General features: G+C 42.1%; 1 protein-coding gene across 1 annotated transcript in view; it reads left to right on the top strand.

Annotated features, from left to right (window-relative positions):
* Positions 1 to 16960, top strand: part of LOC111871370 — an 89060-nt gene that overhangs the window by 53771 nt on the left and 18329 nt on the right. Inside the window, exons 4-7 of the mRNA XM_023864441.2 lie at positions 5017 to 5202; positions 6993 to 7248; positions 9564 to 9787; positions 14856 to 15017. Of these exons, the coding sequence (XP_023720209.1) occupies positions 5017 to 5202; positions 6993 to 7248; positions 9564 to 9787; positions 14856 to 15017 (828 nt within the window). The remainder of the gene's footprint in view (positions 1 to 5016; positions 5203 to 6992; positions 7249 to 9563; positions 9788 to 14855; positions 15018 to 16960) is intronic.

A 16960-nucleotide genomic window follows, 5' to 3' on the forward strand; every position in this document is an offset into this window, starting at 1 on the left:
CCAACTTTTAAAGAAAAGTGCGTATTCGTTCGTTTGTTTGTTCGATCTCTGTACATTTCGACTCCGCCGCGTCGATTTCTAGGAAAATGACAAATATTGTGGAGGACATCCCTGGGTATGTTTCAGAGAGTTTGTTTAGTTTAATTACCCCTCAGAAATTCTGGAAAGCCTGAGAAACAATTTTTCTTGCTCGATTCTTAAAAATTATTCGTCCTAGCGCACTGAATTTTTGCGTTCTTTAGAGTTTGGGGGGGGAGGGGCAAACAAGAACAATCTATGCCTTGTTAGCTCTGTAAGTCTGTCTTTTCCAGTTTTTGATAGTATTTAATTTTCAATTTTCTAAGAAAATAAGCGAAATTTTTACTCCACGCGTTAAATTAAAAATAAATCAGGATTAAATGCCTTGAAATTATAACAGACATATCGAATAGAAAAATTTTTAAGCTGTTCCGAATGCAAAATAAGCAGCCTGTCTCGGAACGAATTACTCTGAAGAGTTTTGCTCTTCTTCAGGAATGCAAGGCAAATATCAGAATGTGAAACATCCGTCACGTGATTTGGCATCGAATCCGGGCCCGTTTTATGAAGGAATTCTGTAGTAACTGGAAAGGCGTACTTAATAAAGCGTAGCTATTTCTGAAGTGAAATTCTTTCAAAATGAGCAAGGAAACAGGGGTTTCATACTTAATAAAACTTAGCCCTTTCAAAGCATAATGTCATCTAAACAATTTATAAATTCGATTCCTGTCTCACAGAAACCACAACACATATCTATTACAAAGGCCATCCGGGGTACACATTTGTTGAGTGTTTCGAGAATTACACGAAACACGCAAATGCACTTTGTGAACAAACTGCAGAGAACTGAATGTCACAGCATGTGGTGTACATAGAAGCCGTTGTGGTTTAAGTGTATAAGGGTTGGTGCAAATAATGAAAACACGACGAAAATTACGTAGATGATGGCTGCAATTTCCTAGTTCCACATTCAGATAAAAACATTCTCCACAAACACATTTTTTAAAGAACTGTAAATTTTGATAATATAGGTTTTGGAAAACCTTTGATCAAAGTGATACCAGATGATAATAATAATGACAAAGCACACAAATATCATTTTCTTTAACTCTTAATCGGGCCGAATACATCAAGACACTTTGCTGTAATATCCATAGTCATGGATCCCATGATGTGATAAAACCAGCAACGAACCCAGTGCTAGTCATGACTAAACCCAGCGAAAAATTAGGGCAGTTCACTCATACAAATTACGGCAAGAGTTCTGATCAGAAGTCATATAGCATTTGCTCTTATTTCACATATTTATAACCCTACATATCTATTATTATTGTTAATATTATTTATTTTATTTTATCTCATTTTTTGAAGAACATTTCGCTTAAGCACAGAATCTCTCTACGTTAAATGTGTCGATTGTAAACTTAATACTATAGGGTTCTGACGATGGTGTATAACACACAGAGATACTGGGTTTTCGGACTTTTTCGATCGTCCGGATTCTAAATAACTCTGAAAGAAAAGCAACGTTTCGGAAACTGAATCTGTTTCCGTCCTCAGGTGAGGGAAGACACCTACTCTGTTGGGTCCCTTAGAAAGAGCTAGCCTCAGTCACTTAGTTATTTAGAATCGAACGATGGACAAATTCCGAAAACCCAGTATCTCTTTGTAAACTTAATATTTCGCACCGTCACCACATTTGTAATTGTTGACATACAAACAATATTTTATGAGTGATATATAGATATAGTTACTATCTATCTCCACATCAAGTTTACAAGCCTAATACAAGTTCTTCGGTAGTTCTCGCCATGAAGTCGAAAGGGGGAGAAATTTATCTCACGAGAGACATATTGTTATTTTACATTTCATCTGCCCAGATCCAACGATTCATTAGATAGCGCCATCAAATCGAAAGTTAAAAAGTGTAACAAGGCCGCCATGTTTTTATTTTACTTTAAATATATTGTAACAAAATTATATTTTAGCGTCCTGTTGCACTGATTCACGTTCATGATGTGTATTTGTACCAACCGTCTTACAGTGCACACAATTTCACCTTTCTCTTCACTACATGTTTCGGCACTAATGTGCCATCTTCAGGTGTGGTTTTATTTACGTCCAACCATTGCACTATATGCCATCATTTTATAAAGGAGACATGATGGCATACAGTGCAATGGTTGGACGTAAATAAAACCACACCTGAATGGCACACTAGTGCCGAAACATGTAGTGAAGAGAAGGGTGAAATTGTGTGCACTGTAAGACGGTTGATACAAGTACACATCATACCGTAACAAAACTTGCATAGCTTTCCAAAATACGCTATCATACTTCCTTTAAGAATCCTAGACTAATTGGCGCTAGTGTCATCTCACACCGCGTACGCCATGTTGGATACTGTATCAAATTAAGAAGCAAGGCATTTGGATAGCCTCCAACTGCATAATGTTCGTTAAACATTTTGAGAGTATAAACTATTTCAGAAGTTGAAAGAGGGACACACACTCTATGGACACTCTATGGTTATGACATAAGAATGAAATTCAGCTAAGCAGGAAGTTAATGTGATTATCATGCGTGATGCGTTCATATTAATTAATTAATAAGTACCGTATTGCAGAATATTTCCCTGTCATTCTATAATTATTTAGCTGTTCAAGAAGTTTCTCTCTATGAAGGAAACGAGAGGGCCATTGCCTCTTCATTATACCACCCAGTGTGTCAGCTGATCATCTGCTTACCGAAGGTCCATTTTAATTTAATCGGCCATCCTTCTTCTTGATCTTTCAAAGTGGCCGGTTTTTTGCGCGAGGTCTCCTCGCCGTGGAATGTGTTCATACATGAATCTTCTGCATTTGCCGAGCTACGTGCCCAGCTTGGCCTAAGTGCCTCGATTTGACTTCCATAACCGTACCAAGTACTCAGTTGCGTAGGTAGGCCTCACTTACGTGTACTGTTCTGAGATACGTATTCTTATCTCCACAGTTATACCACTCGGTAAGCATTACAAATTAAAATTTCGATTGCCATTCTGCTTTGTCCATGCTTACATCTTGAGTGGCAACTGAATAGGTGCAAGGAGCTCCACATGACCTCGTTATCTGTGAATATCAACACATAAATAAATCGATGAATCCTAAATTGAAGTACAAATTTGAAACTAACATAACCTCAATTTCGGTCGCGGAAATCTCTCTTCGCCATTGGAAATGTTCGTAACTCTCCTCAAAATCTTCCCAGGAAAAGCGGGGAGTGCCAGGGAAAGCTGAAGCAATGGTGACTGTAAGGAACACGTCACACGTCCCACACAGCTTATGTTTCTCCCGAATTAATTTTCAAGTCAACAAAACTGTACACAATATGTCTGCAACTGAAGCATAAAATTCATTTTCACTCTCCTGTCACGAAGATGAAACACGTGTAGGATTGCGTCAGTCACTGGTTTTCCGCGATCTGATAATACGAAAAATGTTACAGTATTTCGAAGGATGTGCATGTGTTGCCCTCTACATGCATTTTCTTCCCTGGACTCAGAGATTGATGTCCACACGATACACATTGAATGACAGACTTTCCTGAAATATGATAAGGAGCGTATGCCATTTCAGGCAGCCTTACCTCTGCACAGCGTCCTGTTCCTTCACAACAGACAAGCATGTTGCCATGGAAACAGTCTACAGTGTACTAGAATACAGGATTAAGCAGAGCCTGTGTGTGCTGGGGAAGGCTGACTTACGTACATATGAGACCAAGTCATGGGTGGATTTCTCTGCACATTCAAGCTTGGAGTTACAGTTAAAAACAAGAAGGGCTGGGAAGAAAATACTATTTTCCTTTGATACAACAAGCACCACATAGAAAACTACGCGTCCAGCAATTCTTCTACTGCTGCGTGTTTATTCTTTGCCGCGGGATTTTTTTTACCCAGCCGTTGCCTAGCAACGATGGGAGGGAATAATACACACACAAAGATTCAGAACAAGGCGATGCTCATAAGCTTGCTTTTAAAAATAGGGAGAATGGGCCAAAAACATTTGGAGTTGCCTACACATAGAAAATAATATGAAGGCCGTTGCCTAGCAATAGCAGTAACATGTTTACCGCTGATGTCTGGCAATGGTCGTCTGTTCTGTGTTTTTTTTGGGGGGGGGTTATATTAAAGCTTTCTCTTTCCAGTCCGCCTCGATATATTAGGTAGATATTCAAAAATAGCTATATTTAGTCTCCTTCTGCCAGAGGGGTGTGATCGCTGCTCTGCTAAGTCAGAGTACCTACCCTGAAAGGCCGAGCCATCCTCTCTCCGAAGAGAAGAACCCATTTCTAAAACACATACATGTCTAGGAGAGACCCAGAATCTTTTGCGTGTTTCACTTATTTCCCTCATCTAGGCGCGCTCTACACAGTGTTCAGTTTCCGTCTGCTCACTCAGGCCCGATCCCTCCTCTCGTGGAAGAGGAAACCCTGTTGCTTAGTAACGATAGGTGGGTTGGGGGAGGGGGTACATACAGATATAAGCCTGCTTTAGGAAAGTAAGCTGAAAATGAGCACCGGACTTATTTTTGATTTTGACTTCTTAATGATAAATGATGAAAAGCCGTAACTACGTTGAGGGCACACCTAGAAGTCGGATGGATCGATTCTCCTAACAAGTGTTACGCTTCTTCTCGAACGTATTTCCGCCTGTCGTTACTTAGTTGTCTCGCCAGTTCATTCACTGGGACGCCAGCACTAATAGCCACGTCATTAACACAGAGACCAGCGCTTTGGCCTGCTGACACACGCCAGGGTGTGATGCAAGGGAATACAGCAATAAACGGAAAGTAGGAAGACGTACTCGTCGTCATCCTTACCATCTACCGGACTTGCTTCCGTGGCCTCAACATAAACACTGCAATTGTACTTCTTGTGTATTAGTGACTGAGGTTATAACTCGGAATATAATAATATAATGCACTGTGTACAGATGAATACTTTGAAGCGCACACATTGTAGGAAAATGGACGCCAAGCTGGTCACGGGTGCTACGGTCACCTATCAGCCAGAGATTCTTGTAGCCCGCTCCCCTTCAACAACAACAATCAGCAGGTGCAGGAAGAGGGAGCAGTCACGTGCGCACTGGCCATGCGATCGTTGGAGCAGACGTTTTGTCCCCCTTCTCACGACCTCTCGTCCAATCAGGTAAGAAAGTGACCTGTCCTACCTTCATTCATGAATTAATTTACCCGCCACTGTGTTTTATTCTAACTCTGTTCAATCCAATCCACACACTCTTTCCTTAAGATATATTTTAATATTATCCTCACAGCCACGCCTGGGTCTCCCAAGTATTCTATTCTCTTCAACTATGCACCTCTTATCTCCCAGTACATATGCCGTCCACTAACCCCTTTGCGTTGATGACCATAATAACATTTCTTTAAGATTTCGAAACGTGAAGAGCTACTTGCAAAGTAACCTCCGTTTATTTTGAGCAACTATTGCAGGAGCGTGGGAGAGCTCGTGCATTTGAGGTGACGTCACATCACATAACTAGTCACATAGTGCTCTCTTCTCTATAGGGTGGCTTATGATGTGTCCTGCGATTGGTAATCCTGCTGTTATCTGCTTTCTTCACGCTAAGAAGTTGAGTGCTGCCGAAATCCATCTTGAATTATGGGCGGTTTACGGCCTAAATATAATGAGTAAAGGAACTATAAAACAATTATGTAGAATGTTCATAGATGGGAGAAAAAATGTTCATGAAGAAGAACGAACTGGTCGGCCGGCCATCTGAAGTGAGTGATGATCTTGCTCAAAGTGTTGACCAAAAAAAAAAAAAAAAACANGACAAACGGCGCTTCACAATTTAAGAACTGTTGTCTGAATTTCCACAAGTGTCACGCACTGCTCTCTACGAGGCTGTTACAGTTAGGCTAGGCTATCGTCACAAGTTTTGCGCAAGATGGGTGCTAAAAATGCTTACGGGGGCACACAGAATGCAGAAAATTGCATCCTTCGGCTCTGATTTCTTAGAGCGATACCGCAGAAGTGGCGATGAATTTCTCGATCACTTCGTAACAGTAACAGGTGATGAAACCTGGGTTTCACTCGTGAATGCTGAAACCAAAAGCAGTCAAAGCAGTGGATGAACACACATTCACCAAAGAAGCCGAAAATTTTTAAACAAACGTTGTCTGCTAGACAGCTAATAGCTTCTGTTTCCTGGTACAGGAAAGGAGAGCTGGTGGTAGAATTCGTGCAACAAGGGACCACAGTAACATCAGAAGGTATATTGCGAAACACTAAGAAAAGTGCGAAGGGTGATTCAGAATAAAAGACGCGGAATGCTGACATACGGTATAGTACTTCTCCGTGATAATACGCGTCCGGATACAACTGTTCGAACTCGAGCACTGCTAGATCTTTTCAACTAGGTGTTGTTTGACCACTTTCCTTACAGCCCTTATCTCTCGTCAAGTGACTGCCATCTGCTTACCTACCTGAAGAACTGTTTGGGATTACAGCGCTTCAGCAGTAACGATGAATTGATGGAAGGTGTCGAAACGTGGCTGAGCTCACAGGCGGCAGACTTCTTTAACGTAGGCATACAAAATTTCCTCGACAGAAGTGCCTCAGTTCCGGCGGTGACTACGTTGAGAAGTAGCTTAACTATGTACGCATTTTTTGTACATAATAAAATTGTTCTCATTGTTTGTTTTGTTAACAGCTCATCGGAGGTTACTTTCCGAATAGCCCTCGTATAATGCTTTCCATTCTCCTGCTATGCTTACTTTAATAGTTTTCAGAATAATACTAACAATAGTAATACATTTGCTGTTATATTTGTGATATCAGCGACTTGGATTCAGCTTGACAAGCACCACAGAGTACATCAACTCAGTGAAGAGGGAGGCTGCTGATAATATCGGAAATAAATTCGGGGCCGAAACGAAACTTCTTATTAACAAATTGTGTTTAATCGGCCATAGATCGTGTTGCCCCAGCATGAAAGCGAAATGCTTGCTTCAATCATGGGCAAGGTACCGCCAACATACAATCCAGATGCGATGGTGACCTTGTGTACACTGCGGGATGACGTCACAACCTCCACACCAGCGGCGAGTACTTGCACCACGTCCACGTCACAGCCACTGGTAACGGACCCCTTTCTCGGAATGCTGGGGAATGAAGACGCCACCCAGCAGCAAACAAGCCCGGAACAGACTGAGGATGAGGAGCCGGCAGGTGAGCGAGTTGTTATGCAATGCACGGTGCATTGACGACGGTTAGCATTCGGAAATGTTCGGGTTCCGTACTGAGATATTTCTTGGATTATGTGAGTCCAGCCGCTGTACATTCCAGCCATCGACAGCGCCGTAACACAGCCGCGCTTGGTCATTTTACTCAAATGACACGACAGAACCTCAAATCAAGGCATGACCATCCCCTTCCGCGTTCTCTACAATTATTATTCCCTGTCACTATAATATCGGGGGCACGCGGTAGCATAGTTGGTTGAGGCACTATGCTACAAGCCGGAAGGTCGCCAGTTCGAGTCCCGATGAGGTGGATTCTTTTCAATTNTCCGGAGGGGGGGGGGGTAAATGGCGGGCCGAGTGTAAGGCTGACAACCTTATCGCCATCTGTGAGCGGACTGCCTAGATAATGTGGGGCCCTCAACGTCTCACAAGCTTATGGGCCTCCATGTCCTGTTACAGGAATAGTTTTACCTTACTTTTATCACTATAACAAATTATAGACGCGCACGAGAGCGTCGATAAATAAACCACTACCATAAAGTAGTAACATCTTAGTAGTTGAAAGATTCCTTAAAGAAACAAAGAAAGAAAAATGGGGCGCACAAATGTGAGCCAACTGAAACTTTCAGCCAAAAGAAATCAAGCATTCGCGATTGTATATCACTTGAGACTGTGTCTACTGGAGTGACGTAAATGTAGCTACTAATTTTATTTGTGCTCGTGTTGATTTTAGCGAGTCAGGTCTTCTCCTTTCATGGATATCAATGTGCCAAGTAGAAACGTAGATACCGCACACTCTTGCGCCCCCGATTAGTTTATTTTGTAATTTTATGAAATGTTAATATATCAAGTCAATTCTCTTTTCCTGGTTGATTTTGTGATGGTATCAATAACTCAGAACATATAGGACCCAATAAAGTTCAACACACAAAATATATCCTTAAATAATTTATTGATAATCCAAACTTGATACAAACAGACACATGTTGGACTAGATGAAGTGTTTCAAGTGCCCACTACTAGCTTGTATAGACACTTCTCAGTTCGGTGGACTAGTGCAGAAGCAACTGTGGCCAAGGTGTCTACTGGGACAGCGGCACACGTGTCACGTCTCCATGTCACGTGTTTAGGGAGCCCACAAGCAAACGTCGAGGGGACACTCAACACTACCCTTTGAAGTAGCTTCTGACGCCTCGACGTAATGTTGTGGTGATCTACTAATCTTACCTCACGTGTACATTGTTTTGCGGACTTCTGTGGTCGCCGTGTGCTCTACCATCATAGCAGAAGAAGCGGGACTCATTGCTGTGCAAAATCTCCCAAGTCCTTGCTTGTGCACATCATGCACTATGCTATTCCCCTCAAACGTATCATGACTGCCTGCAATTGGTATCGTGTTGCAAGCTCCCTTGCAAATGGACGCCGTCACTCTCTCTCTCTCTCTACTTCCCACAGATTTTCAAGGTTCCAATACCACTTCAGAATTATCTTGTATTTCTCGAATGACAACAGTTCCGCCGCCATTTTCTTTCACTCTCTTGCCACCCTATAGAGTGACTCTGGCATTCATTTGACCAGCACCATCGTCTGAGAGGATATCACACTACATACCGTACATTATATTTCGGTTCAACTTCGAGAAAATCCGTAGATAATCTTTATAAAACTGTGTATACATATTTTGGGCCCCTCTGTGTTGTCGAAAAGTACAATTAATGGCGAATACTGAGTTTTAAATGGTCTGAAGAAAGTGATCACTGTCTGATCGAGGTACTAGCCAAGTATTTGCAGAGAGGGACTGAGGAATACCAGGAAAACCCTCGGTCAGGATATTCGGAGCCCTGAGCGAGGTTGGAAATGAGCATCTCACAAATAGAAAACTAAAGCGTTCACAGCACGAACCTGTTCGGGTGGCTGGAGCTCAGTGAATCGCTAGTGACTCATACGCACTAAAGTATCATAAATATAAACTTATTATAAACTTCTGCACTCAGACATCCTGAAAGCGAGTTAAATACTTTCATTTTTTTTTATCTTTAATCAAGATTGCGGTGCTTTGTATTGTGCCATCCTGTTCAGTTGCAGGTGGGTACCAACCTTTCGGAGGGACATGCTGCTTCAGCATTCAGGATGGGAGTCCGTCAGCCATTTCAAACGTGAGAATGGAGGCACACGTTCCTCCCAAATCCTGATACCCATCTCCAATATCCATTGTATCCAATGCTGTCACTACCCAGAAGACCAGTGTCTTAAAAATCACCGCCGTCAGTTCCTGAACAATATGCAATATTTTCTCACCAGGTGGCAGCGCACTGGAATGTCGATGGATCGACTGTTACGCAGTGTTCCCCGATCAAGAGTCACTAGTCCACCATATTGAGAAGAGTCACGTTGAACTGAGAAAAGCTGAGGATTTCTCGTGCTTCTGGCAGGGCTGTCCAAGAAGATCGCGCCCTTTCAATGCCCGCTACAAGCTGCTAATACACATGCGGGTTCATTCGGGAGAGAAGCCCAACAAATGTCCAGTAAGTTCAGAGCAATATATTACAACAATTGTCAAAATAATTTACTTGAGAATCGCCGGCTCAGAGGAAATGCACAAGAAAATACGAAAAACTACAGAAGTTACTTTTCAGATCTATTCTCTCCCTTGTCAAGTTCACTTAGAATAAAAAGTCTTCTTTGATACTTTCTAGTGCAGAGGTTCCCAAAGTTTCATACGTTACGGCCCCTTTAAAAATCTTAATAAATTGCATACCCCTTCTCCCTTCCAGAACAAGTGCAAATATATTTGGCATAAAATATAGCTACGATAATATATTTCTTTATAATTCTCTATCTATTATTCAATGCATTAATTTAAAGGACAGAAATAAAACATGCGCTTCGTACTTGGATTAGTGGAATGGATGTGGTTGCCACTTTGTACACGACTTATCATACCGAGGTTGGCCTTTTGAAATGGCCGCTCTGAGGTCGTTTTCCACGTTCATGCTAGATTGATACTTTGTTACGATGGCTGAAAACCCAGTCTCGCGCAGGTAGGATGTTACGAAACGAAGGGGGGACTCCCCTCAAGTGCCCACACAAAACTCTATGTGCCACTTCCTAGGAAACTGAACTTTATCACGTATAAGGTCAATACAATTGTGTTCTTCTTAGAGCAAAAAGTCGTAATTCTTGGATGCATCAGCATGGAATGAATCCCTGATCGATTTGTATTCATCAATTATTGCTGATCAATTCCACCGTCTCTTCTTTCCACATTGTCTTCCTCGACAAAATCCTTCGAACGAGAGAACATGCCTAAATTTGTCTCTTCTAATTTTCTGATCCACAAGTCCAACATCCGAATAAGTACCTTCACTGTATCAGCCACTCCTATGATCTGTACTTGTGTTCAATGTATCGGACATCCCAAATATATAGCATAAGTATGCTAACTTAGAAACAAATGTTCATTTCGAAATGTTCAGCATGTACTAGATTTTCCTTTTCTAAAAACAGTGCTACTTCTCGCGAGTTGTAAACACGAGCCACAATGTATCTTCCAGATAGCCAATGAGAATTACAATAACAGAGGGATGACTGATACTGTGCCCACATTTCCTCACATAATTCTACAAAAATTGTGCTTTTCAATCTACGAATCTTTATGTAGTTTACAATTTAACAACGACTCTACTCAGTTCTGGGCATAATTCCTTCCTAGCCGGTGATTCAGGATGCAGCACACAGCGTCCACATGACTTCTGCTCCTGATGGCTTAATTATGGTCTGCAGCCCTTCTTCACTTCCCGGCGTTACGCGAGCTGCATCCATGTATACTCCGCCACAATCTGCCCACTTTATGCGTTTTCTTTCAAGAAATGTTCAACATTTTTTAAGAGTTATTTTGCCGTTGCTTTACTCTTTATAAGTTAGCAGGAAATCATATCTTCATTAATTATTGTATCTTCAACATATCACACGTAAGCTACCAATTGGCCAATACCATTACAATCAGTCTCTTCGTCAAGATATGTTGAAAAGCGTTTGTTTCTGAACCTCTCAAGCAGCTGTTCTTCTAAGCCTCCTGACATAACAGCAATACGTCGAGAGACCGTGTTATTTGACAGCGGTATATTGCGAAGCTGCTGAGCACGTTTTACACCAAACATTGTACCATGTCTATTGCAGCAGAGAGTATCACACTATCGTGTGCGGCTTCTTGTCCTGTGCTACTCTGTATGACTCTTCATAAGAAAGCAACAGGGCTTTGGATGACACAGTAGTAATATTGTGACGCATTTGCTCCATGCAAGAACTGCTGAGTCACAGAAACAGCCGTTGCTAAGTAATACACGCACGCAACAATAGAACAACGTGGTTATGCAATCCGTTTATAGTCAACAGCTCGATAAATACAGTTCCGCGAAGACAGATTCTTGGTAAGCAGCCCGTTTCTGGGTGTGTTCAGGAGGAGGGGGGTCACTCCGAACGTCTATTCTGATGGACATTCAGTACGATGACACGTCCACACCAAACGGATACAATGTACTCAGAATTATATGCTTTGAAGTGACAGTTGAAAAGTACTTCAAAGTAAAGTTTCTTTCTTTTTTCTTTCTTTAATTGCAAATAACGAAATCAATTGACATATGATGTTGAAAGAATTTATTCCATTTTTTAAATTTACCATCAAAATTGTAAAAAGTGCCATCAACGTAAAAACGTCGTAAATCCCTAATTGTGGCGAATCGAAAAAAAAAACTTTTTTATATTATCATCTCTAGTCGATCTCCGAAGCAAGCTCCTTAAATACTGCCCTAGAGCTGTGAATCCCCTGTATATATACGTAAGTTCCGTGTGAGATTTATCATTGTCATTACGCAGCATCGAATTGTCTAGCATTAACATTTTCCTTGAAAGGAGTTGACTAGCAACTCAGTAACAAAGAAGCAGTTTCCGTTGTCAGTGAATCATCCAATTCTTTGAGGGCTCATAATGTTCGGATGTGGAAATATGAAGTTTAGTATACTACAGAAAGGATAGATCTACGACTGAGTGATTGTGCTTGTTATTCGAGGGAGATTGAAAGAAATACGGGAGAAAACAGATGTTAATATTGTGAAAGATTATGTAAGAAATTATGAGGTTTTCCGTTGAAAGCTCAACGGATAGTTTATAATAAATTTGCTTTCAGTTCATATAATTGTCTTGGTGTCACTTTCTTGGTAAAATGCTCGTTTATAACTAAGAACTTTAAGAGATTGATTAACGTAACTGAAATTTAGACTGCAAAATATTTGGAGTCGTGACTTTCCAAGCGACGAGCAGAGTAGGTGCACAATGATTGAAGCTGATGAAAATAGTTGCAACGAAGACAGGTTATGAGACAGCATAATGTATGCGAGAGAGGTTCGAATATCTCGTCGTTAGGATCCAGCCCACGAGGAGCTCTAGCAATGGTCCTGAATGTCAGTACAGAACTCCGAAATCCGCTAGAGAATTATGCACTCCACTTTCTGCTGCTTGTGCATCCGGTCCTCAAGATGAAGAGGTGAAGGAACTAGCCACTTGAATGTCACTAACAGGGAACAGCTTCTTGTTGAAAAGAAAAAGATTTGAAGCTATCATTGTGGCGAGAATGGCTGTGTGACATAGTTTGGTTATATAGATAGCAATGTTTCGGAGGAATGTGCTGTCTCCATCTTCAGGTTAGATTCTTCAGCATCACATCAGAGATCATAGTTTAGAAAAATACTAGTGGTGGGTAAAATTACCAGAAATATATTATAGTGACGTCATGAATGAAACTGCGTTCCGCTGTTGCTGTTTCACTTCTAGCGCGGCACGGGCTCCAGATGGAGGACACAGACTAAAGACACGGATTGCAGCTGAGAAATAATTAGATAAGCAGCCGATATCTGGAGAGAGGGCAAACAACTTCCCACAACAGGAATACAGAATGTTACAAAATATTACACAAGCCTCGGGGTAGAGCTCCTGTGAACTTCGGGTTGTTCCATGAAAGGCGGAGAATTTTTGGAGTAAATGAGCAAGTATTAGCTTCTGAAGAAATATTTTGTTCCATACAGTTGATTATTTAGAAAAAATAAGGTAAAGCTACCCCTGTAACAGGCCGCGAAGGCCCATAGGAGAGTCGGCCCACGGATGGCAGTGAGGTTGTCAGTCCTACGCAAGGGCCGCCCTTTACCCCCGGGAAGGGGGGTACTAATTTCTGTTAGAAGCTGAATTGGCCACATGTCCATTCTGCGGCTGGAAGGATTAGCTAATTTGAAAAAATCCACCTCATCGGGACTCGAACCCGAGACCTACAGGCTTGTAGCATAGTGCTGCAACCAACTACGCTATCGCGTGCCCCGTCAGGTTATGTTCGTAATTCGCGGACACTGCGCCTTGTGTTTCCGTCGCGCCCATGTTGAACGTTCCACTGTGCGGATGCTTGAAGTTATAAAGCATCTAGCAAGGTATGGGAAGGTGTTTGTGAACCATGACTAGGCACAGATAAAGCTAAAGGTAAAGTTATCCCCGGGCTTAACTAATTAAGTTCTACGTCATGATGGCGTATGGGGGAGTGGATGTGGTGGATACCGAAGAGTCATTTAACATGGTTACAGAACATAAATTCGAATACAAAAGTGACTAAAGAAATATTTTTGTCATAATTACTGTTTTATAAAACAACTTAATATTGTTCATGGGCTTTATGTAATGACTAACCCAGACTCCACCAATCTAAATTTCTATCTATTGTTGTGCTTTTATATATCATTATATTTCACAAGGAATCAGTCTATGTATGTCTGAGCGATAACGTGCTTGTGTTTTCACTTGATGATGACCGCATGCACTCGAAACATAAAAGTAAAAGGTACATCATGAAGGCGCATGGGGGAATGGATGTATAGATCCACATTTTCTTGACCTCAGCACTAGCTGGAGGTAAGTAGTTAGCTTCACCCCCCCCCCCCCCCGCCGCTTTACCCGGGGAAAATAGCCCCCGGTACTTATTCGATAGGAGGTTTGGTGAACCCCAGAGCCGGTCTGGACGATTTGGACCCCTCGACCCCTCGGTCGTCCAGCCCGTAACCAGTCGCTATACCGACCGAGCTATTCCGGCTCCCGCGATTGAAACATATGGTGAGAAAAAGTTATAAATAACAATTTTTATCACAGACATTATATACATTCATTCATTGATGACTTGAAAAATACAGGAGATGAAACTTGCATCATCTCCGCCAGCTCTGCACTCAAAATTTCTCCAGGCTCATTTCAAGCTGTGTTCGGCCTGTACTGCCGTACCAGTTCCTTTCCTGCAGTTCTGCCGTGACAACACCCGCGCCTCACGTGGGAAAACGCTCTTTGACATAACCTTATTGAAGTCCAATGGAATGTTGTCTGGAGACCGGAAGGGCCGTCAGATTGGACCTTTTCTGCCTCTGTGTATGAGTCTTCTGTGCAGATTCTGTATGTTGCTTACGGATAGCAAATTAACCGTCCACGCGAAAATATTACTTTGACAAAAGAACGTTTGAATACGAAACTTCATTACAATATTTATGATTTGTAACTTAATGTTTACAGTTTGAGGGGTGCACAAAAGCCTTCTCCAGGCTTGAAAACTTGAAGATTCATCAGAGATCTCACACAGGAGAGAGGCCATATTCCTGCCAGTATTCTGGCTGTACGAAAGCATTCAGCAACAGCTCGGACCGGGCCAAGCACCAACGCACACACGTGGACACGGTGAGTACATCAGTTCAGTACAGCAACTAGACGTGAAGCTTTCCTTGTGCTTAAGCATCACGCCCTCAAGGGGAAGAGGTCCTCAAGCCCCGGAACGAAGGCAACAGAAATCTAAAGTAATTCCTACAGTGATGTAAACGAGCAAGTTAGCTCAAGCGGAAACGCTTGCGACTCGTATTCGGAAGGTTCCTGGTTCGAGTTTGGCTGGGATACCGACCATCCTCACTATCCTACCTCCAGGCAAATGCTGGATGGCCACACTGTTGTTAGGCAATAACCTGTAAACAACCTTCAGTCGCGTAAGTGCACTCAACAGTAAAATTAATGTTTATAGTTCGTTGCTAGGCAACAGTCAACACGCCAATGGATTGGTGAGACAGCTATCAGGTGACTGGCTTTCTATGGAGTCCGTGCCGCGACCGTTGCTATGCAATGTCGCTGTAAACACTCCTCTTATGTTAACTGAGCAGCGGTTGCTTATTTCCACATCCATTACTCACTACCATCCAATCAATAGACGCTGCATAGTCTGAGTTATAGAGTCGTTAAATAAATTAGAAAGTGTTAGCGTGTAAGCCATAATGTTTCGGAAGGAAGTCCTCTTTCCTTCAGCAGCTGGTAGAAGACAAGTAAATTGATGAATCCGACTCCGTTTGGTGATGGGCAGTTACTGTGTGTGCCACAACTTCCTCATTTTCCCAAGGTAAAGGATCCTCTAGCCGGTCACGGTAGCCGAGCGGTCTAAGGNCCATCCAATCAATAGACGCTGCATAGTCTGAGTTACAGAGTCGCTAAACAAACTAGAAAGTGTTAGCGTGTAAGCCATAATGTTTCGGAAGCAAGTCCTCTTTCCTTCAGCAGCTGGTAGAAGACAAGTAAATTGATGAATCCGACTCCGTTTGGTGATGGGCAGTTACTGTGTGTGCCACAACTTCCTCATTTTCCCAAGGTAAAGGATCCTCTAGCCGGTCACGGTAGCCGAGCGGTCTAAGGCATGAACTGTCTTCGCTCGCTTGGAAACCGAGATCGTGGGTTCAAATCCCACTCAGGGCATGGATGTTTAGTTTGAGTGTGTGTGTGTTTTTCTCTGTCTGTGTACAGGTAGAGGTCTTGCGACGAGCTGATCACCCGCCCAAGGAGTCCTACCGAATGTGTAAGATCTAGAAAAAACCGAAGTGAACGGAGAAGTTCATGGAGGTAGGCCTAGGCCCACTGGGGCTGTAGTGCCAAGGAAAAAAATGGATCCTATTCCAAAACTTCATGGTTATTCAGATGATCAAGATATTTTCTAATTCTAGGAACTCGAATTTTCATTATCGTCTTTATGAAAGCCGGTCATTGAACCCCAATTTGACTCTCATGTTTTCAGTTCACTTTAAGCCTTATTCTCTAAGATCAGTTTCAATATTTACACCCTACCTGAACCTAATTTCTCCTGGTTTGTAAAACTAAACAAATCTCGATTTTGCAATGAAAGTTTCATAGGCATTAAACATTTTGATATATGAAAATGAAATATATCAGAATTGAGTGTCTCAGAACCGAGAAGTGCGCTTGTTGCAAGAGCGGACATTACATTGCAGTGGAAGGTTTATAGGCTTGCATTTCTTTAGCCCTAATATTCAGTTTTAAACCTGAGAGAACATATGTGTCTTTGTAAGATTTGAGGTTTTCACGGCGGTGACTATGAAGAAAGCAGTCTTCTGGGATGTGACACCGTGTAGATGTGGTGTTAACCGACGTTTCGGCGGAACGTATCGCCTCCATCTTCAGGGTAGAAGGAAAAATAAGAAATCCGCAAGCGAAGAGACCGTGAGAACCGGTACAAGCAGTCACCTCTTAGCAACGGGTCTATACACCACAGTATGTTATATGAAGACCATATTTCTTTAAGAGTCACTTTCCAGGAATCTTATGATAATTCATTGTTCTACAGAACAACA

This window comes from Cryptotermes secundus, unplaced genomic scaffold (assembly GCF_002891405.2).
Source record: "Cryptotermes secundus unplaced genomic scaffold, Csec_1.0 scaffold182, whole genome shotgun sequence".
In the NCBI taxonomy this organism is placed as follows: domain Eukaryota; kingdom Metazoa; phylum Arthropoda; class Insecta; order Blattodea; family Kalotermitidae; genus Cryptotermes; species Cryptotermes secundus.